The 23,630-nt window shown below is 40.4% G+C and overlaps 3 protein-coding genes across 3 annotated transcripts; all 3 read right to left on the bottom strand.

The window, feature by feature from the left end:
- Positions 1-2,556: 2,556 nt before the first annotated feature.
- On the bottom strand, positions 2,557-4,464 carry LOC119725097 (E3 ubiquitin-protein ligase TRIM32-like). Its single transcript, XM_038196460.1, has one exon. The coding sequence runs from the start codon at positions 4,462-4,464 to the stop codon at positions 2,557-2,559; it is 1,908 nt and encodes a 635-aa protein (XP_038052388.1).
- A 4,684-nt stretch (positions 4,465-9,148) lies between these two features.
- Positions 9,149-13,132, bottom strand: LOC119725096 (tripartite motif-containing protein 2-like). Its single transcript, XM_038196459.1, has 2 exons — positions 12,842-13,132; positions 9,149-11,624 (listed from the first exon to the last, which is right to left on the bottom strand). The coding sequence occupies exon 2, from the start codon at positions 11,601-11,603 to the stop codon at positions 9,666-9,668; it is 1,938 nt and encodes a 645-aa protein (XP_038052387.1). The 5' UTR covers positions 11,604-11,624; positions 12,842-13,132; the 3' UTR covers positions 9,149-9,665.
- Positions 13,133-16,726: 3,594 nt separating this feature from the next.
- On the bottom strand, positions 16,727-18,652 carry LOC119725095 (E3 ubiquitin-protein ligase TRIM56-like). The gene has a single exon (XM_038196458.1). It carries the CDS (start codon positions 18,650-18,652, stop codon positions 16,727-16,729), a length of 1,926 nt encoding a protein of 641 aa, XP_038052386.1.
- Between the last annotated feature and the right edge of the window lie 4,978 nt (positions 18,653-23,630).

Below are 23,630 nucleotides of genomic sequence, written 5' to 3'. Positions count from 1 at the left end.
ATCTTTTGAAAATGTTTTGTGAAATACATGGTAAGTTTTGCGAGGAAAAGATTGTATTTATAGTCAGCATAATAAAATAAAAACACAAACTACATATAGTTTGATACACTTTGAATCTAATATTTTCACATCCCCATGCTTATATGTTCCATGTACGATAAATAAATGCTATCCTATTCGATTTTTACAATTAATCCCTATAGCTTTCCGTATTCTTCTTTTTTTGTTTTTTTATTTGTTTTTTTTTTTAATTCCAGGTAAGTTGTTTTTCATTTATGAGGATAGTACAAAAATAAGTCGTCATTACTGAGTCTTTCAGTCTAATCTTGCAAATGCCACTTTCTCATGACCGAAGTTTAATTAGAGCAAAAAAAAGTGTTTTTGATAATAATTCTCATCATGTCATGAAGTCTGACCCCAAAGAAGTTTTTGCACGACCTCTGATATCAATTTTCTTTTTTATAAGGGCAGACGCAAACGAATATACGCGATACGTCGGACAAGCATTATTCTATAACAATGACCATTGGGCTTGGTAAAAAGGTTAAAAACGTGGTTATCCAAGTCCATATTGATACAGCAGGGTGTAATAAATACACAAGACTGAATATTGCTTGATACGTACATTTTTGCATTACAAAACAGACGGACAAATTTAAGTTCCGATCTCATCATATTGCGTCTGCCAATAAAACAAGAAGAAAAGAGGTGAAAGGTTACCTCAAAATTGTTTGTGGGGTCTGAATTCATATCATGACATACATAGTTCATTGACCTCTCCGAAGGTATCACTACGTCAAATATGATATCTGCACATCTGAAAACTATTTTCATGGCACAGAGAGTCAAGTTTTAGAATTGGGTCATGAAAAAAGTGGCATATACAATTTTTTAAGTCGTATTAATATCCATAGGTAGGCTATTGTTTTACAAAGGTCATTACCTCTCGTAAGGTCACCAGAGGTTAAATACATAATGTCCTATATGTGAAACTTCTCTTTGTAGCATGAACATCTTTCATTTAGACATGAATTTTGAAGAAAAAAAAAAGTTTAAAGATTAAATCTTACAAACAGCTATACACAGGTTAACAAAGGTCATTGACCTCTCAAAGGTCACTAGAGGTCAGATACGAACTTTTCCCACATCTGATCAGTATTTCCATTGTATGAAGACCTATGACATAGACTTGGGTCATATGAAAGTGAATGTTTGAAGAACAAAAGTTATAAATACAGTATGTAAAGTTCATTAACCTCTCAAAAATCACCAGAGGTCAAATATGAAATGTCTCCATATCTGAAGATTTTCTTCATGGCATGAAAAACCACCATGCGAAGTTTCATGCTTTTATCACAATTTTCACAAGCCGTTAGCGTATTGGGGCTATGCCGCACCACTGTAATTTTTCAGGGAAATACACTAGTTTACAAGGTTCACAAGCTGATCACACCTGCCGTAAGATACCGAACGACAAAATTGTAATCACTCGAGTCAATGACTCTACTCAAGTCCCACTCGAGTCACAGTTTTTGGTGACACGACTCGACTCGAGTCCCTATGAGTAAATGACTCGACTCAACTCGACTCGAGTCACTGTGAGCAAATGACTCGACTCGATTAGAGTCCCTCACCAGAAGACTTGACTCGACTCGAGCGAAGGCTAATAAGACTCGGGTCCCAAAAATAAGCAAAACATTGCGAAAAATATTTGCAATGAATTACGGTTCAAAATATGTTTACGTCACTTTGCAAACACAATACGCTTGTCGTAAAAAAGACCTACAACGTGTCTCAGACACGGTTTTTTTTTTAGAGTGGCTATTAGGGGCCTGGGACTAACTAGTATGAAGTCTGACACACAACTTTGACAAATCCAAGACACACATTTAATGTTTGTTTTTATTTGGAGGGTTAAGGCCACCTGAAATTAAATTCTTTGTGCATACATGCTTCTTGGACATACATTATTCCAGCTGGGTTTTTGTTGCATTTTTGTTGTCTGCTGGCTCTTAAAACCTCAAAAATAAATTTAAAAAACCCAATATATTTTATGATTTTTGGGTCATGGCTACTTATCAATTAAAAGGAAAACAATCCTAGACCCAAAGCCAAACCAGATAGCCCATAACTTAGACCGACGTTTCACTTGGTGTTAACTTTTAGTGATACAAATTAATTTCTTTCAAGTGTCTTTATTTGTAATTATAGTGTTTATATATTCGTAACTCGAATTGACTCGAGCTAAATTTTTGACTCGACTCGACTCGACTACGAACTGTGATTCGACTCGACTTGACCTTCTTGACCTAATGACTCGACTCGAGTCGAGTCACTTCTTTAAAATGACGCCACTCGACTCGACTCGAATCACAACAATCAGTGACTCATTACAACTCTGCTGAAAGAGCTTATGAAACAACAACGTCATCAGTTCATTCAATTTCGAGCAGGTTTCACAATCTGGGTTAACACGATTATTCCTTTAGCGGATGTAGTGTTGCCCTGGTTTAAGTAAGCAGGTAGTTACCAGCAGAGTGGTTACTTGTAGACAAATCACACCCGCTGAAAGATCTTGATGGAATGTCTGTCTGCGATAACTACGTCACCAGTGGGTGAATATGCCATTTGTAAAGGATTGTACAACTTTTCGGCTACTGTTCCTACGAGAGATCCATTTGGGTCGTACTGCTGTACTTTACCGTTTCCCCTACTACCGTGATGCAGAGTAACATTAATGTAGCCGTGATCGTCGCAAAGGACCCCGACGGGAACCGCAGGGTTTCCGTCGATGAGTGTTTTGATATTGAACACTTCATTGCCCTTGAGGTCTACACAGGACAAGGTTTTCTTATCCGTATTCGGAATGAACAGGCGCTCCCTGTTATTCATCTCTAAACCAAGTTTCACATTTTCATTTGGAATGGTTGTTACCAACGAGCCATCCAGCAAATGCACAGAAACAACTTTCCTGCCAGAGTCAGCCACAGCCAGTCGTTCTGCAGCTGTGTCTAGCGCTATAGCGGATAAAGAACTCGCATCATCCTGAGAGGGTGTGAACTCGCGAACCAACCGAAGATTGTCGTCAAAAACCTTCACTTTCTTTCGGTCTGTGACAAAAAGCAGATCATCTGGGGTCACAGCAACGCCACGAGGAGCTTCTGGCTGGAGACTCTTTTGAGTAGATGAAAGTTTTAACCGCCCATTGGAGGTAAATATTGATAGACGATTCAGGTTGGTGTCTGTCACAGCAATGTCCCCGTTGCTGAAACATGCAACACGACTGGCGAATTGGAATTCCCCATCAATGATTCCTTCCTTACCGAACTCTTCCTTCAACCGCCATTTGAGGAATATTTTTCCAAGATCCGTGTCACTGGCGACATCTTGAAATTTGACCTCGATGAACGACATCTCCTGCTTTTCCTTTTCACACTTAAGCTCCTTGTGGAGTTCCAGGTTCTGCATCACCTTCGGCTTGAGCTCCAAAAGCTTGAGATCATCGACTTTTCTCATCAAGTCATTCACTGCCGTGACGATCTGATCTGCGCGTTCCATCTGGTCACGGTTGTACGTTAGCGCCTTTTCGTACTCACTGTCTCTCTCCTGTCCGATTTGGTCGACCTCTTCGGTGAGAAGCTTCGCTTTGTTTTTTATTTTGGCGATCTCTGCCTCCGTTTTTGCAATTATGTCGATACGAGCCTGAACCACGTTCTTTTGCAATATATTTCGTGCAAGTTCGATTGAGTCGTTTGCGGATTGGATGCGCTGCTTGCACTTCTCGAACTCCGGCAAAATGTTGTCGACATCTCTACGGAAAGACGTAATGGAGTCTTCAATCGTTTGGTAATAGTGTTCAGCAGACCGATGATTTATTGCGGCGCACATAGCGCAGATGAATGTATCGCACGTGTCACAGTAGAAACACAACGCCTGGTCAGTGTGGTTCGTACACATTCTGGTGATAGGTTTGACGTGATCTGCTTGAGGGCCAGGGATATTTGATTTGTGCCAATCCTCAAATGAAATGATCTGATGGTTCTTGGTGTACTTGACCCTCTCATGGGCTTCGCGGCATTTCTGGCAGAGGTTATCACTACAGTCAAGACACCTCCAAGTGGTCGTCTCGTCTTCTCCGCAGTCACACGTGGCGGTGGGTCTCGATACTTTCCCTAATAGTGTCTCCTGTTGTTTGACCTCATCGACAAGAGAACTAAGAAAAATAGATGAAGATAAATTGAGCAATCCTTCATCGGGAACTTGCGTCTCACTCCTGCAGACTGGGCATGTTATCTTCTCTGTCTCTGACATCTGTTTGCTCATCATCTCTTCCAGACATTTCTGGCAGAAGCTGTGAAGACAGTCTAGTATCTTGGGATCCTTGAATCGACAGCAACAGATTGGACATTCCAGATGACCCTGGCTGATCTTGTCCAACACGGTTTTTGCTGCAGCTTCCGCCATCTTCAAAAATATGTCCTAATTAAAAGAGATCAAAAACTGCGTGTCTGTTATTTCATTCAGAAACAGTAACTGTATTTGCTACAGCAGGACAGGGGCGGGGTTGGGTAGGGGGTATCCATTGACTACAGCGAACCAGTTTACACTCGCTCATCACACTTTATTTACTTATTCCATTTCTTTACCCAGGGTATGCCCAAACAGTTTAAAACTGGTTTCCATTGGGGCCCTGCATACAATAAATAATGACTATAAACATGTATAATTAGGCAATACATTACAAATACAATAAAATTCAATACAGTAAGATAAAACATTATTTGAATAATGCATAGGTGTTAAGCAAATATTATAAATACAATATATTTTAAAACTATTATAACTACATGTACAGTATGGATGCTTTATTATAAAGTTGATTCAAGGAACACGAACAATTTGGATCTATCTTGTAACATCGAGAAAAGAAAAAAAGTATTGCTGTAATTGCTGATTACGGGAGGGGCGAAAACCCTTTTGGGAGAAAACACAGGGAAATTCACATCCGGCTCCTTATTATCTTCTTATTATTATGGCAACCAAGTTTGTTAACGCCATAGATTAGCACATATCTAGATTTGTATAATCAGAGACGATAGCGGCAAATACACCAATTATAATTTTGTGCAGAAATATTATTACTGACTGAACGTTTTAAGTAGTTCAGATTTAAATGAGGCCAGTGAAGTCATGGTTCTAAACTGCACATGTAAATTATTCCAGATGATTGTTCCAGTTACAGCAAAGCTTGAGGCATAACATTGTTTTTTTTGCAAAAGGAATCCTCAATGCCTTATCAGTGGATTGTCTCGTTTCACGAATCTGAAAAAGTGGTGTAAACATATTTTTCATATACAAAGGAGTAATTTTGTTTATACATTTGTAAACGAGAATAGCCTTTTTATACTCTACTCTTTCAGCAAATGACATCCAATTTAGACTAGCAAACATATCGGCTGAAGGCGTTAAGAATGCACACTTCAGGATTATCCGCGCAGCTCTTTTCAGACATTTATTAAGAATATTGTCGTGTGATGGGTACCTCCCTCCTCATACAGTACTAGAATAATCTAAAGATGGCAAAACTAAGCTAACAAGTAGAGAGTGCAAACTGCTTTGGGAACATAGTCGCGGATTCCATTTAGCATACCTAGTTTAGAGGAAACTGTTTTCTTCACGTATTCAACGTGTAGGCCCCAACTTAAAGTGTCATCAATAATAACACCTAAACATTTACAAGAGTGCACCTTTACAACTGGACTACCAGCAATATTGACATTAAGATCAGTACTGCAGACTTTTATTTTAGTTCCAATAAGCATGGATTTGGTTTTGCTGGTGTTTATTGTAAGTTTGTTTCTAACACACTTAGGCCCCGTGGATTAATTCCGATTTGCTTGCGCCCCGTGCGCCTGCGAGCGCACGCGTGCTCATGCGTGCTACCCCGTGCTGCATGGGTCTGCCCGCAATTAATTGCACAGGCCCCTGCGTGCCGTTGCGGGCAACTGCGTGCCATTGCGTGCTTATGCGGGCTATTGAGCGGTTGCCACACTAATCCCTAGAACCAGTTTATACTCGCTCATCACAGTTAATGAAAAGCTACTTGGAATGTTCAAATGTAATGCAAGTTATTCACAACTATTTCCAGTGTTGCAGTACTCGTACTCGTACTCGAGTGCAACTCGAGTACTCTCAATCACCTGGCCCGTACTCGACCAGCTGTACTCGAAAATTGTTTGGACTCGGCCTGTACTCGATTCTTTGTACTATTTTACTCACTCTTGTATTCATTTTGTTAACTAACTGTCTGCAAAGTTTCTGTTTTCCCCAAATATTATGCTGTCTGTATGTTGGAACCATTGAAATACGGTGTCGTTCCTTAATTCACCCAATTTTGTTTGTGTAAGCCTTTATAAAATAAAATAAATGGATTGCGTGCTGTGTTTGTTTTAATTTAATTTTACTTTAATTTCTGTTATCTATTCACTTTGTTAACTATCTATTTATTTTGTTTTTCTTCGGGGGTACTTTTGGTATTGTAGTCGGACTCAGACTCGGACTTAAGTACTCGGACTAGGCCCAGTACTCGGCCTTGAATGTACTGGGATTCGGTGCTTTGGACTCAGTCTCGTCACAGACTTAAGTGTACTTGGACTCGGCCCTGAACTCGGCCCCTAAAGTACTCGGAGAACTCGGTGCTCGGCTTTGAGGATACTACTCTAACACTGACTATTTCACAAAATACAAAATGTTAGGCCTAAATCTAAACACAAAAAACCTAGGACTAAATTACCCACCTACTTAATTGCTGATTCGCCGGTTAACCGAAGTCTTCAAATACAGATGTGAAGCGTAAGAATTCCCATTTCACACACAAGAACAGCAAACTACCATTCAATAGCGTAGCCTATCATGTAGGCCTGCATTATTCAACGATGAATGGTGCAGCGACAAATTATTATGGTGAAAAAAGCTATTCGTGTCGCACAGTAATACGGAGTACCGTATACATGTACATATATACCTTCCATGTAGCTGCACAATAAATACATTCAAGTTCAAAGTACACAGAACTGCAGTATTCGATACCACAGCTCCAGTAACTCATCACGGGAAAAACCAGTTGCTATTTCAATCGCTCGGCTGGTACACTTCCCGGGAACCAACGCAAAATGAATGCACCTGATTCAAGTTCAAAGTTGAAACGAGCAGCCGCTCTCTGTGTGACATTATACGGAAGCTCAAAACGGACAATATACACACGGGAAAATAATGCCCTATGAAATCTTCGCCGCTTGCGTTTTTAATCGAGGTGTAATTTGGATAAGAGTGTTTAATCAGGTTATATGTGACGTAGTAACGTTTGTATCATGAAGTACACTCATATTTCATTGAGACCAAGTAGTTCAAATGTTTTTCTAATGATTTTTATTTACCGGGAAATGTTTAGCACATGATTGGATTTTATATTTTTAACTAATTTCATTATTGTTTTAACATTCTTTAAATATATATTTCTAATGCGTCGAGGGCCAATAAATTATATTTTCCCACCTCGGTCAACCGGTTTAAATTAGTCTGCCTGATATCACATGCATACCGGGAAATATAATTGAAGAAGTACTTAATTGGCACATAGTGCGCAGAATTCACCCGCCTAGATACAGTGAGAAATTACTTTGTGCAGTCCCCAGGGGCGGCGGAGGGGGGGGGGGGGTTAGCCGATGGGGCGGATCCCCACCCCAACTTGCATAAGGTAGGGATCCCCTACCCCTTTGACCAATTAGGCTACTTTGGGTTTGCCTCCTTTCAATCCCCCCTCTCCATCACCACCACAAAATTCAAATCCATTTCTTTTGTTAATATTACAAGAACACGGGTAGTGTTTTTAAATCGTTGCCGTAGCGTTCTCATCCCTTTGTCTCAACGGGATAGCGTGCAGAATGCATGTAAAAAAGAAAAAACAACGGATTAAAGTGCTCCCCAAGCTTTAAATCATGTCCAGCCTCCAATATCCCACCAACTAACCCCACCCCAACCCCACCCCCACACTGAAATATTGCATGGGTTAATATTACCCCGAGAGGGTGGAAACTGCAACTACCCAAAATTGGGTTTTTCTTTAACCAATTGTGCGGGTTATAATTTCTGTTAAATTCAACCAAAAGTTGTGAACAAACAAGACAATATTTAATTTGGTCTTGTATGACCACAACTTCAGTTTTGGTTGAATTAGCAAAAATTCTGACCCAAACAATTAGTTGTTGAGCAACCTAATTTGGACCCACACAATTTTACAGTGCACCCCCACCCATCCCGACACATAAACATGCTTTTAAATTTCTCAACGGGCGGCTTTGTGATCGGAAGGTTCTTTGCTCCCACCCCACCCCCCCCCCCCCAACTCGCTAACGGTTGCCGCCGTCGCTGACAGTCCCTGATTTTGTTCCGATTAGAAGTGCATAAGGACTGACGTTGGTTGGTGGGTGGTGTCATGGGCGAGGATCTAAGATATATTGATGTTCAGTCAAATAGATCAAAAGTAACATAGAACTTCGCGATAGAACTGTTTATACCGTTTCTTTCTAAATAATGGACAGATTGTGGTGTTTGCTGTCTGAAGATAAAACAAACTTTATTCATATATTCTTCCTGTCCTTTTAAATCTGATGTGGTATATTGAGGAAACAACGTAGCTGATTTTTATAAGAGAATTAAAAACGAAGTGAGATTTTACGCAGTGGCTGAGTTATTTTTTGAGTCATTTCTTTTCATTACGAATGTTCTCTTCAGTAACAAACTCTCATCCCAAATGTTGAATACGAAACAACGTCCAACGAGTTTGAAAAATGATACTGATAAGACGGGTCTAATTTGTATTATCTAAAGTTGATGTTCGGTCCGTTTACATTTAATATTTACATGCGCACAATATACAGCTTCTTCTTTTTTTTAGCTCAAACATAATTTATTGAATAGAACTGCCTTCTTTTTTTTTTAAATAAAAGAATATACGCAAAATATACAGAGCTAAATTAAGATGATACCCCATCCTCTGCCAAAAAAAGGACTTTTTTCCTCCTTTCGAATTTTAATTTGTATGCATGTATTTTGTTAATAAATAATTTAATATGTAAACGTCGGAGGATTGCTTTTCTTCAATATCTCATTCCAAGTGAATAGGATTTGAAAAAAAAAACAATTGAAAAAAGTATGTCTTTCGGGTGGAAATTCGAATATGGCACGGGCAATACATCTTTAACTCAGAACAATCGAAGATCTCTCCACAAATTGTCATCATTTGATCTGCAAACTGGAAAATATACAGAAGCTACTCCAGATAACAGCGGACATTGTCGATTACGTATTGTTATTTGGAAGTTTATAACTATAAGGTCAATCGAATATCCATTAGTAAAATATTTGCCGAATTAATGAGTGTCTCGACCACTGACAGGTCTCCCATTCGATACAGTCGACTCAACGAAAGTCTATTTTATTTCTCGATCAGAAACAAAAGTATTCCGTGGTTGTTTTTAAAATCTGTTATATAACTGCCAATTATAATCTGGTCTACACGATTGCTCCACACATCTCGTAGATGTTCGTTGGTTTCAGGCAACGTATTTGGTTACCCGAGGGACATGTCTATATATTGATGCAGATTACATCCGCTCAAAGATCTTGACGGAGTGTTTTTCTGCGACAACGATGTCACCAACGGGGGTGAATGCCATGCCTAACGGAAAGTCCAACCCTTGACGAACAGTTTTTATGAATGCACCATTTGAATCGTAATGTTGGACTTCACCGTCTCCGAACTCACCAGACTCAGCGTGAACGGCGACATAGATGCTCCCATCATCATCGCACAGGACACCAGTCGGTTTCGCTGGTTTCCCTTTCAATAATGGCATTACGTTGAACACCTCATTGCCCCTTAAATCAACGCATAGCAACCTCTTCTCCACGTAGTTTGTGAAGATCAGCTGCTCTTTGTTGCTCATTGCTATGAAAAACCGAACCATGATGTTTGACGTGCTTGCAATCAACGATCCATCAAGGTTGTGGACACTGATGACATTTCTATCAAAGTCAGCCACTGCTACTCGTTGCTTGTCCACGGCTATACAATCGATGTCAATCTCAAATGGCCCCTCTGCATCGTCAACCGAAGGCGTAAACTCGCGAACAAACTGTAGCTCAGTGTCAAAAACCTTCACTTTAGATTGGTCTGCGACGAAAAGCATATCGTCACAGTTCACTGCAACAGCAGCGGGAGATTCCAACTGATTGCTATCGGATCCTTGAGCAATCGATAATTTATACCTCCCATTGGCGGAAAACAACGATACCCGTTCCAGGTTAAAGTCGCATACTACAATGTCGCCGTTGCTGAAACATGTGACACCCCTTGCAAACTGGAATTCCTCGTCATCGGTGCCTTCCTCGCCGAACTCTTCCTTCAACTGCCATTTCTCGCTGATACGGACTTCCCCAAGATCCTTATTTCCCACGACATCTTGACATTTGACTCCGATGAACGCCATATCCAGCTTTGCCGGTTCACATAAGTTGAGCTCTTTCTGGAACTCCAAGTTGTTCGCCACCTTCGCCTTGAGCTCCAAAAGCTCGAAATCATCGGCTTGTTTCATCAAGTCATTTACGGCCGTGACGATCTGATCTGCGCGTTTCACCTGGTCACAGTTGTGCATGAGCGCCTTTTTGTACTCACTGTCTCTCTCCTGACCGATTTGGTCGACCTTTTCGGTGAGAAGCTTCGCTTTGTTTCTGATTTTAGCGATCTCTGCCTCCGCCTTTGCAGAAATATCACTACGAGCCTGAGCCAGTTTGTTTTGCAATCTATTCCGTGCATGTTTGATTGAGTTGATTGTGGATTTGACGCGCAACTTGCACTTCTCAAACTGCAACAAAGCGTCATCGACATGTCTACGGAAGGACCTAACAGAATCATCAATCTTTTTGTAACTGTGCTCCGCAGACCGATGATCTATTGCGACGCACACAATGCAGATGAATGTATCGCACGTGTCACAGTAGAAACACAACGCCTGGTCAGTGTGGTTCGTACACATTCGGGTGATAGGTTTGACATGATCTGCTTTAGGACCAGGGATAACTGATTTGTGCCAATCCTCAAATGAAATGATCTGATGGTTCTTGGTGTACTTGACCCTCACATGGGCTTCGCGGCATTTCTGGCAGAGGTTATCACTACAGTCAAGACACCTCCAAGTGGCCTTCCGGTCATCTCCGCAGTCACACGTGGCGGTGGGTCTCGATACTTTCCCTAATAGCGTCTCCTGTTGTTTGACCTCATCGACAAGAGAACTAAGAACGAAAGACGAAGATAAATTGAGCAATCCTTTATCGGGAACTTGCGTCTCACTCCTGCAGACTGGACATGTTATCTTCTCTGTCTCTGACTTCTTTTTGTTCATCATCTCTTCCAGACAGTTCAGGCAGAAGCTGTGCAGACAGTCCAGCATCTTGGGATCCTTAAATCGACAGCAACAGATCGGACATTCCAGATGCCCCTGGCTGATCTTGTCCAGCACAGTTTTTGCTGCAGCTTCCGCCATCTTCCTACGTGTATCTGCAAACTAAAACAGATGAAAAAACTCAGTGTCACTTAAACAACCAAAATAAGTTCAACTGTACAGCAGTAAGAGCATATGGTGACTGGTCATGGTTGAGTGGGTGGGTGGGTGTGGGGGGGGGGGGGAGCGGGGAGTGTTTTAAACAACATCCACATTGCATGGTTGTTGAGCACCCTCTACACTTTTATCAGATACGTGCGCAGGATTGGCCGAGCAGTTAGACAGCTCAGTCGGTAGGGTCGCGGTTTTGTATCGCGAGGGATCCCCGTGATGTGGGTTCAAAGCACCATTTTATCCGATTTTTCGTTTTCTTTTCTTTTTTGAGGTTTTATTTGTTTTTATTAGTTATTGGGAAATTAAGTCCGAATTTCATTACGTTCGAATTTATTTCTTTGTTTCTAATTTTATATATTTTTCATGTTTTAAGAGAGGTAAAGTGCAAAACGTCATATATGTACACTATATGCGGATAGCGGATGTCGTTTGGGGAAAGAACATTGCGAGCGGCATTGGGGGAGGGGGGGGGCGTACGTAGCCGCATATTTCAACCCTATGGCGGATAATGGAGGGTGTTGAGGGGTTGTAACACCCCCCCCCCTTAGCCGTGGACTAATGTTATACAAGTAAAATGGGGCCCTAGTAATAAATGGGGTGCTTATGTTCGTAACACATTTCTTCAATTGCCTTAGAATGAATGAGAAAGAATCGAATATTTCAAATACGTTTTGGAGCATGCCCTCGGCCTTCGATTATGCCTGCGTCCACTCATCCCAACTATTCATATCCAATGACCCCAGGGTTCAGCTAGCTAGGTCAACCCTTGCAACCACACATCGATTGATAGGCTACGTTCGTGCGAATGTTTAAAAAAATGTATTCCCTGTGATATTTTCGAGTTTCCCCTGGAAAAAGTTGGTTTGTTTTTGTTTGCTATTTTCTTAGAAATACAAAAGTTATTCACTTTTGAATGAGACATCAAACGAAAAATTCCACAGATGATTAGTTATTGAATTATTGCTTCACAAAAAAATGAATTATTGTGCGCAAGATTAATGTTTTATTAAAGAGGGTGCAGATCGACGTCCAAATCCGGAATAAATTACATTTTTTTGCGTTAAAACAAAACATACAAATTGAAAATTTGTTAATAAAAAAAATGGAAATCTATTTTTTTTAAGAGCACAGGGTAGCATATTTATATGAAGACACAATTTACTCACCTTCACTGATTAGACGGTTTAATAGCCGAAGTCTTTGACCACATTTTTGTAACGTAAGAATCCCCGTTGTTAACACATGAACGGCAAAACTACCATTAAACCTTACAGCCTTGCATGCTATGTACATGTACAAGGTAGGCCAGCATTATCGACCGATGAATGGCGTAACAACAGCTCAATTCTTTTACTCAACATTGGAAAACCATTTGCTATTTTGTGTCGCACAAACTAACACAATAAATGCCTTTGATTTAGGTGGAAGGCATTTAATAGTTAACATAACAGTGCACATCATCGATCCGTGCATTGTTCAACAACAGTACATAAGCAGTTAGTATTGCGTGCAGTTCCATTTACTCATCATGGGGAAAACCAGTTGCTATTTCAATCGCACGGCACTTGTACACTTCCCATGCAGTGCTAACGCACAATGAATGCTCAGGATTCAAGTTCAAAGTTCAAACAGCAACACGGCCGTCCGCCTAAAACGACGGAAGCTCATAACGGACACTATATTATATGCAGGAAAATAAAAACTCGTCTTATCAAATCTTCGCGCATGAGAATGAAATCAATATATTTCTATATTGGATTTAAGTGTTGTTATTACGTATTGATAAATAATTACATTTATAGGCCTATTTTACTATAATTTGATGATTTTTTTTTTTTTTTAACTTTCGTTAAATATAAATTCCAATGCGTCCAGGCAAATTAATGTATGTTTCCTAACCTCAGACATCCGGTTTAAATTGGCTTCCTGATATCACATCCGTATCCGGAAATGCAATGTGAAGGTACGTACTCAGTGAGCAGAATTCACATCAGCATACACAGCGCGACATTTTCATGATAAGTGTCCTGGAATTTGTTCTGATAACAAGTTTGTTAGGACGGCCGTGTGTTGATGCCCAGTCCGCAAGCCACCGGCGGACCACTGATGGGTGGGGAGCGGCTTGTCGGCATCGGCTCGCCGACCAAAACCATCAGCGGTCCGCCAGTGGTAGGTTAGTGGCATGCCACCAGCGGCCCGCCGCTCCCAAACCGCCAGCGGACCATCATCGGCAGTCAGCGGCATACCACCAGTGGCCTTTCATTGGGGAAGTTTTATGCAAAGATATATTTGTAGGCCTATTCAATTAAATGGATCCAAAGTGTCATACGACAGATCAGAAGTCAATCACCAGCCATCTGCAGTCCATCACAAGTCATTAGATATTGATCAGAAGCCGTCAGATGTCAATCACAGGTCATTCAGTTTCAAGATACAAGAAATTTAGACGTTTCTTTGTCATAACATATTCTCCGACTTTATGGCATGGCTCGTGATTTGACATGAAATTGACTTGTGATGTGACTTGACTGAAACTCCAAAAAAATATGGACAAAGTACGATTCGTTCAGCTTCTATCATGCGCGCATAAACTATGCCTCTAACAGTATGGCGTTGCATGTCACTGTCAATTTAACTGCAATATGCGACCCTCTTTTTTTTAATCACACAAATGATATGATGTAGCAGGTTGCATTTTAAAGATGAAAAGATCTCAGCTTTTTGTGTTTTTTTCTCGTTTTTAGAATTCAAACATACTGTGGTCTGTGAGAAAATAACAGAACATTTATATGGGAATTTAAAACGTATTGAAAGCTGAAACAGTTGATGGATTTGGAAACAATTGAGCCTTTTTCAAGTTATTTCTGTCCAAGAAGAATGTATCTTTACATTTAAAAACACATGTGAAAGAATCAGGTGGAAAGTATGCTGATAAAATCGGTTTAATTTCAATAATCTGAAATTTATGTTTGATCTTAAGGCCAAGGCCCAGCATCAAGGCACTACATCACTGGGCTCAAGGCCCAGCACCTAAAAATGTGCCCCAAAGCTTCAAATGAGGTCCAGCCCAAGGTCTCATCTCCCCCTCCCACAAAACACACAAACTTTTCGAAATTTCAACGGCCGGCTGTTTTTTGGTCGGAAGGTGCGGGTGCAAACCTATGTTCCCCAATACCTATGTTCCCCAAAAAAGTACCGATGTTTCCCAACCGTTACCTTATCCCTAACCCTATCCCTAACCCTAACCCTAAAAATCGGGGAACTTCGGTATTGGGGAACATCGGGTAGACCCCAGAAGGTGCTTCCCTCAGTCTCCCCTCACCCCCAACACTTTCAAAAAAATTCCGCCGTCGCTGACAATCCGTGCCTTTGTTCCGATTAGATGTTCATTCGGACTGACGTGGGTTGATGGGTGATATCATGGGGAGGATACATATGAAAATGTATTTATGTTCAGTCAACTGTATCCAAATTTAATAACAGAGAAGTACTCAAAGATTAAAAGTCAAACACCAGTCATCAAATGTCAATCGCAAGTCATCAGAAATAAGTCACAATCTGAAGTCAATCACAAGTCATCAGATGTCAATCAGAAGTCATCCATTGTCAAATCAATTCACAAGAATTAAAAAAAAAAATTGTCATTGCACATTATTTGACAAGTGACATGGCTTGTGATATCTTGTGATGGATTTGTTTGCAATTACTCATAAACAACCGGAAGGAAATATAATGCATCCCATCTTCCCTGCACACAGCCACAGATGTGAATGACCTCTACAACATAACAAAGCACGACACTGTACAATTTGCTCCAATATCTGACCCTCTCTTTCTAAGTATAGACACATTTGGGTGTATCAGATTGCATTTTGACCATAAAACAACATGTTTTATTTTCATTGCAGTAATTTCAAACGTGCTGTGACCTGTAAGGAAACAAGACGAAACGCATTAGTATGCAATAATTAAGCACGAACTGAAATTTGGGGCAGCGGTTGTATTTAATACGATTAAGCTTTTTAAAGTATTTTTTTTCCAATTATAATTATTTTCTCTTTAAGTAAAACAAAATGTTCATTTTGGGTCGATAGGGTAATAATGTCTTTTTGTACACTTCGGTCATAGAAAGTGTCATCATTCACGACTGTGTAGTTTAGTACAATCGAACCAGAAAAAACAACAAAGATAAACTCAAAAGGGTTGTGAAGCAGTTAAGCATCTAAGATTTTCGAAGTGGGTGTAAATTTGGATGAAGTCTGCATGGAGAGGGCATATCTAAGGCTCTGAGGGTGGTTGAAAATTATTAGCATCCCCTCAACACATATTTCAAAATGCTTAGTAATGGCAGAATATTTCAGTCGGTATAAGGGTCAGAACAAACATGTATCTCACTTCATTGGATCCGTTTTCCATACGCCTTCTCAATAATCATCATCGGTGCTAACATCTATTATTTCATCAGCAGTCGCTAAACTAGCTATAACTTGTTATTTACAACTGTGTATACGTCAAACATCAATTATTGACCAAACGAATGTTCTTTTTGCACGAAACAGAAAGCCCAAAAGCTCACTGTCATGAAACATTTAAACTCCCACTCTCTTGATTCGTAAAAAGAATAACAGACTCTATACAGAGCTTATTACTTAGATTAAATGGACGATATCTCCGCAGAATGTCAGCGTCAGAACTGTAAACTTCAAACAAAACAGTAACCACTCCCAATATCAGTGGACATAGCCAGTTACGTATTGTTTGGAAGTTTAAATCTCAGTCGAATATCCATTTGAAAAAAATATTTTGACACTTTAATGAGTGCCTTTATCTAGCATTGGTAGGGAAACAATACACTACGGTCGCCTTAAAGAAAGTTAAACATCTTTTCTATTTCTCGATCAGAAACAACATATTCGAGTGTTGTTTTACAAATCACTTTAAAAATCACTACAAAATAACATGTTTTGCAATTTGTCGGACATTAGTATTTGTGGATTTCAGGGAACGCAGTTGGCTAGCAAAAGAACCAGGATTGTCTTCAGTGAAGCAGGTTATATCCTCTGAAAGATCTTGACAGAGTGACCGTCTGTAACAATGACATCACCAGCGGGAGTAAATGCCATTCCACGAGGGCTGTACAACCCTTTAGCAACTGTTGCGATGAATGCACCTTTCGAGTCATAGTGTTGCACTTCGTTGACACCGAACCCAGAGTGAAGAGCGACATAGATGCTCCCATCATCATCGCACAGGACACCAGTCGGTTTCGCTGGTTTTCCGTTCAGTAATGGCGTTACATTGAACACCTCATTGCCCTTAAAGTCAACGCACAGCAGCCTCTTTTCCACATAGTTTGGGACGACAAGCCGCTCTGTGTTGCTCATTGCTATGTAAAACCGAATCATGATGTTTGATGTACATCCAATCAATAATCCGTCCGAGTTGTGGACACTGATGACCTTTCTCCCATAGTCAGCCACTGCTACTCGTTGCTTGTCCACAGCAATACCACTGAGGTCACTCTCTGATAGCCCCTCTGCATCGTCAGCCGAAGGTGTAAACTCGCGAACAAACTGTAGCTCAGTGTCAAAAACCTTCACTTTATTATTGTCCGTGACGAAAAGCAGATCATCAGAGCTCACTGCAACACCAAAAGGACATTCCAACTGATTGATACCTGCTCCCTGAGCAATCGATGTTTTATACCGTCCATTGGTGGCAAACAACGACACCTGGTTCAGGTCTGTGTCACATACTACGATGTCACCGTTGCTGAAACATGCAACGCCTCTTGTCATTTTGAATCCCCCGTGACCGGTGCCTTCCTTGCCGAACTCTTTCTTCAACTGCCATTTCTCTTTGAGCAATATTTCCCCAAGATCCGTATCACTGACGACATCGTGACATTTGACCCCGATGAAAGTCATATCCAGCTTTACCGGTTCACATTTGAGCTCCTTATGGAATTCCAAGTTGCTCATCACCTTCGGCTTGAGCTCCAATAGCTCGAAACTATCGGCTTGTCTCATCAAGTCATTTACTGCCGTGACGATCTGATCTGCGCGTTCCATCTGGTTACGGTTGTGCGTGAGCGCCTTTTCGTACTCACTGTCTCTCTCCTGACCGATTTCGTCGACCTTTTTGGTGAGAAGCTTTGCTTTGTTTCGGATCTTAGCGATCTCTGCCTCCGCCTTTGCAGAAATATCACTACGAGCCTGAGCCAGTTTGTTTTGCAATCTATTTCGTGCATGTTCGATTGACTTTTCAGTGGATCTGGAGTAGTTCTTGGACATCTCAAACTCTTGCAAAATGTCGTCGACTTCCATACGGAAGGATCTTAAAGATTCATCAATCTTTTTGTAATTGTGCTCCGCAGACCGATGATCTGTTGCGGCGCACATAGCGCAGATGAAGGTATCACAGGTGTCACAGTACAAACATAAATCATATTCAGTGTGGTTCGTACACATTCGGGAGATTGGCTTGCCATGATCTTTACCTAAAGTAGGGATATTTGATTTGTGCCAATCTTCTAATGAAATGATCTGATGGTCTTTGGTGTACTTCACCCTCCCATGGGCTTCGCGGCATTTCTGGCAGAGGTTATCACTACAGTCAAGACACCTCCAAGTGGCCTTCTGGCTATCTCCGCAGTCACACGTGGCGGTAGGTCTCGATGCTTTCACTAATAGCGTCTCCTGTTGTTTGACCTCATCGACAAGAGAACTAAGAAAGAAAGACGAAGGTAAACTGACCAATCCTCCATCGGGAACTTGCGTCTCACTCCTGCAGACTGGACATGTTGTCTTCTCTGTCTCTGACTTCTGTTTGCTCATCATCTCTTCCAGACAGTTCAGGCAGAAGCTGTGCAGACAGTCCAGCATCATGGGATCTTTGAATCGACAGCAGCAGATCGGACATTCCAGATGCCCCTGGCTAATCTTGTCTAGCACGGTTTTGGCTGCAGCTTCCGCCATCTTCCTATACGTGTATCTGCAAACTAAAACAGATAAAAAAAATTCAACTCTTAACAACATCCACATTGCATGGTTGTTGAGCACCCTCGAAACTTTTATGATACGTGCGCAGGTATATAATACCATGAATTTCAAGGATTGGCCGAGCAGTTAGACAGCTCAGTCGGAAGAGTTGTGGTTTTGTACCACGAGGGACCCCGCGATGTTGGTTTAAAACACCATTTTATCCGATTTTCGTTTTCTTTTCTTTTCTGAGGCTGTTTTTTTTTATTTATTGGGAAATAAAGCCCGAATGTCATTACGTTCAAATGTATTTCTTTGTTTCTTATTTTATATATTGTTCATGTTTTTAAGAGAAGTAAAGTGCAAAACGTTATATACGTACACTATATGCGGACGGCGGATGTCGTTTGGGGAAAGAACATCGCAAGCAGCATGGGAGGGGGTGGGGTGGGTGGGGGCGTACGTAGCCGCATATTTCAACCCAATGGCGGATAATGGAGGGTGTTGAGGGGTTGCAACACCCCCCTCCTTAGCCGTGGACTAATGTTATACAAGTAAAATGGCATGCTGATGTTCGTAAAACATTTTTTTTTTAATTGCCTTAGAATGAAGGAGAAAGCATCGACTATTTCAAATAATTTTGGGGCATGCCCTCGGCCTTCGATTATGCCTGCGTCCACTCATCTCATCTATTCATATCCAATGACCCCAGGGTTCAGCTAGCTAGGTCAACCCTTGCAACCACACATCGATTGATAGGCTAATCGTCAGTGCGAGTCATGAACAAAACAAAATCAGTTTAAAAAAGGAAATTCCCTGTGCTATTTTTGAGTTTCCCCTATAAAAGTTGGTTTGTTTTTGTTTGCTATTTTCCTAGAAATACAAAAGTCATTCACTTTTGAATGAGACATCAAACGAAAAATTCCAACGACGTTTAGTTATTTAATTATTTCTTAACAAAAATCGAATTATTGTGCGCAAGATTAAAATTATTTTAAAGAGGGTTGCAGATTGACGTCCAAAACTGGAAGAAGTTACATTTTGTTTTCGTTAAAACAAAACATACAAATGGAAAATTCGTTAATAATAAGGAGCACGGGGTAGCATCTTTACAAAGAGACAACATTTACTCACCTTCACTGATTAGACGGTTTGATAGCCGAAGTTTTTGACCACAGATTTGCAGCGTGAGAATTCCCGTTGTTAACACATGAACGGAAAAATTACCAACAGCCTTGCATACAATATACATGTACAAGGTAGACCAGCATTATCGACCGATGAATGGCGTAACAACAGCTCAATTCTTTAACTCAACATGGGAAAACCATTTGCTATCTTGTGTCGCACAAACTAACACAATAAATGCCTTTGATTTAGGTAGAGGGCATTTAATAGTTAACTTAACAGTGCACATCATCGATCCGTGTATTGTTCAACAACAGTACAGTTAGTATTGCGTGCAGTTCCATTTACTCATCATGGGGAAAACCAGTTGCTATTTCAATCGCTGGGCACTTGTACACTTCCCATGCAGTGCCAACGCACAATGTATGCTCAGGATTCAAGTTCAAAGTTCAAACAGCAACACGGCCGTCCGCCTAAAACGACGGAAGCTCATAACGGACACTATATTATATGCAGGAAAATAATAACTCGTCCTATGCAATTTTCGCGCATGAGTATGAAATCAATATATTTCTATATTGGATTTCAAGTGTTATTACGTAATGATAAATAATTACATTTATAGGCCTATTTTACTATAATTTGATAATTTTTTTTTAACATTTAACATTCGTTAAATATAAATTCCAATGCGTCCAGGCAAATTAATTTATGTTTCCTAACCTCAGACATCTGCTTTAAATTGGTCTTCCTGATTTCACATCCGTACCCGGAAATGCAATGTGAAGGTACGTACTCAGTGAGCAGAATTCACATCAGCATACACAGCGCGACATTTTCATGATACGTGTCCTGGAATTTGTTCCGATAACAAGTTTGTTAGGACGGCCGTATGTTGATGCCCAGTCCGCAAGCCACCGGCGGACCACTGATGGGTGGGAGCGGCTTGTCGGCATCGGCTCGCCGACCAAAACCATCAGCGGTCCGCCAGTGGTAGGTTTAAGTGGCATGCCACTAGCGGCCCGCCGCTCCCAAACCGCCAGCGGACCATCATCGGCAGTCAGCGGCATACCACCAGTGGCCTTTCATGGGGAAGTTTTATGTAAAGATATATTTGTATTCAATTAAATGGATCCAAAGTGACATACGACAGATCAGAAGTCAATCACCAGCCATCTGCAGTCCATCAGAAGTCACTAGATATTGATCAAAAGCCGTCAGATGTCAATCGCAGGTCATTCAGTTTCAAGATACAAGAAATTCAGACGTTTCTTTGTCATAACATATTCTCCGACTTTATGGCATGGCTCGAGATTTGATATGAAATTGACTTGTGATGTGACTTGACTGAAACTCCAAAAAAATATGGACAAAGTACGATTCGTTCAGCTTCTATCATGCGCGCATAAACTATGCCTCTAACAGTATGGCGATGCATGCCACTGTCAATTTAACTGCAATATGCGACCCTCTTTTTTTTAACCACACAAATGATATGATGTAGCAGGTTGCATTTTAAAGATGAAAAGATCTCAGCTTTTTGTGTTTTTTTTCTCGTTTTTAGAATTCAAACATACTGTGGTCTGTGAGAAAATAACAGAACATTTATATGGGAATTTAAAACGTATTGAAAGCTGAAACAGTTGATGGATTTGGAAACATTATTGAGCCTTTTTCAAGTTATTTCTGTCCAAGAAGAATGTATCTTTACATTTAAAAACACATGTGAAAGAATCAGGTGGAAAGTATGCTGATAAAATCGGTTTAATTTCAATAATCTGAAATTTATGTTTGATCTTAAGGCCAAGGCCCAGCATCAAGGCACTACATCACTGGGCTCAAGGCCCAGCACCTAAAAATGTGCCCCAAAGCTTCAAATGAGGTCCAGCCCAAGGTCTCATCTCCCCCTCCCACAAAACACACAAACTTTTCGAAATTTCAACGGCCGGCTGTTTTTTGGTCGGAAGGTGCGGGTGCAAACCTATGTTCCCCAATACCTATGTTCCCCAAAAAAGTACCGATGTTTCCCAACCGTAACCTTATCCCTAATCCTATCCCTAACCCTAACCCTAAAAATCGGGGAACTTCGGTATTGGGGAACATCGGGTAGACTCCAGAAGGTGCTTCCCTCAGTCTCCCCTCACCCCCAACACTTTCAAAAAAATTCCGCCGTCGCTGACAATCCGTGCCTTTGTTCCGATTAGATGTGCATTAGGACTGACGTGGGTTGATGGGTGATATCATGGGGAGGATACATATGAAAATGTATTTATGTTCAGTCAACTGTATCCAAATTTAATAACAGAGAAGTACTCAAAGATTAAAAGTCAAACACCAGTCATCAAATGTCAATCGCAAGTCATCAGAAATAAGTCACAATCTGAAGTCAATCACAAGTCATCAGATGTCAATCAGAAGTCATCCATTGTCAAATCAATTCACAAGAATTTAAAAAAAAATTTTCATTGCACATTATTTGACATGTGACATGGCTTGTGATATCTTGTGATGGATTTGTTTGCAATTACTCATAAACAACCGGAAGGAAATATAATGCATCCCATCTTCCCTGCATAAAGCCATAGATGTGAATGGCCTCTACAACATAACTAAGCACGACACTGTATAATTTGCTCAAATATCTGACCCTCTCTTTCTAAGTATAGACACATTTGGATGTATCAGATTGCATTTTGACCATAAAACAACATGTTTTATTCTCATTGTAGTAATTTAAAACGTGTTGTGACCTGTAAGGAAACAAGACGAAACTCATTAGTATGCAATAATTAAGCACGAACTGAAATTTGGGGCAGCGGTTGTATTTAATACGATTAAGCTATTTAAAGTATTTTTTTTCCAATTATAATTATTTTCTCTTTAAGTAAAACAAACTGTTCATTTTGGGTCGATAGGGTAATAATGTCTTTTTGTACACTTCGGTCATAGAAAGTGTCATCATTCACGACTGTGTAGTTTGGTACAATCGAACCAGAAAAAACAACAAAGATAAACTCAAAAGGGTTGTGAAACAATTAAGCATCTAGGATTTTCGAAGTGGGTGTGAATTTGGATGAAGTCTGCATGGAAAGGGCATATTAGCATCCCCTCAACACATATTTCAAAATGCTTAGTAATGGTAGAATATTTCAGTCGGTATAAGGGTCAGAACAAACATGTACCTCACTTCATTGGATCCGTTTTCCATACGCCTTCTCAATGCTTAGCATCGGTGCTAAAATCTATTATTTCATCAACAGTCGCTAAACTAGCTATAACTTGTTATTTACAACTGTGTATAGGTCACACATCAATTATTGACCAAACGAATGTTCTTTTTGCACGAAACAGAAACCCCAAAAGCTCACTGTCATGAAACATTTAAACTCCCACTCTCTTGATTCGTAAATAGAATAATAAACTGGCCATATATACAGAGCGTATTACTTAGATTAACTTGACGATATCTCCGCAGAATGTCAGCGTCAGAACTGTAAACTTTAACAAAACAGTAACCACTCCAAATATCAGCGGACATAGCCAGTTACGTATTATTTTGAAGTTTAAATCTCAGTGGAATGTCCATTTGAAAATATATTTGACACTTAAATGGGTGCCTTTATCCAGCATTGGTAGGGAAAAAATACACTACGGTCGCTTTAAAGAAAGTTAAACATCTTTTCTATTTCTCGATCAGAAACAAACGTATTCGAGTGTTGTTTTACAAATCACTTTAAAAATCAATACAAAATAACATGTTTTGCAATTTGTCGGATATTATTATTTGTGGATTTTAGGGAACGCAGTTGGCTAGCAGAGGGGACAAGATTGTCTTCAGTGAAGCAGA

The sequence above is a fragment of the Patiria miniata genome, unplaced genomic scaffold (assembly GCF_015706575.1).
Source record: "Patiria miniata isolate m_02_andy unplaced genomic scaffold, ASM1570657v1 HiC_scaffold_18, whole genome shotgun sequence".
NCBI classification, from domain to species: domain Eukaryota; kingdom Metazoa; phylum Echinodermata; class Asteroidea; order Valvatida; family Asterinidae; genus Patiria; species Patiria miniata.
Note: the sequence above shows the minus strand (reverse complement) of the source record. Positions and strands in the feature narration are given on the sequence as shown.

What these genes read in the sequence shown, in the direction of transcription:
- LOC119725095 (XM_038196458.1), bottom strand. Translation starts at nt 18,652, where the DNA reads ATGGCGGAAGCTGCAGCCAAAACCGTGCTAGACAAGATTAGCCAGGGG.
- LOC119725097 (XM_038196460.1), bottom strand. Translation starts at nt 4,464, where the DNA reads ATGGCGGAAGCTGCAGCAAAAACCGTGTTGGACAAGATCAGCCAGGGT.
- LOC119725096 (XM_038196459.1), bottom strand. Translation starts at nt 11,603, where the DNA reads ATGGCGGAAGCTGCAGCAAAAACTGTGCTGGACAAGATCAGCCAGGGG.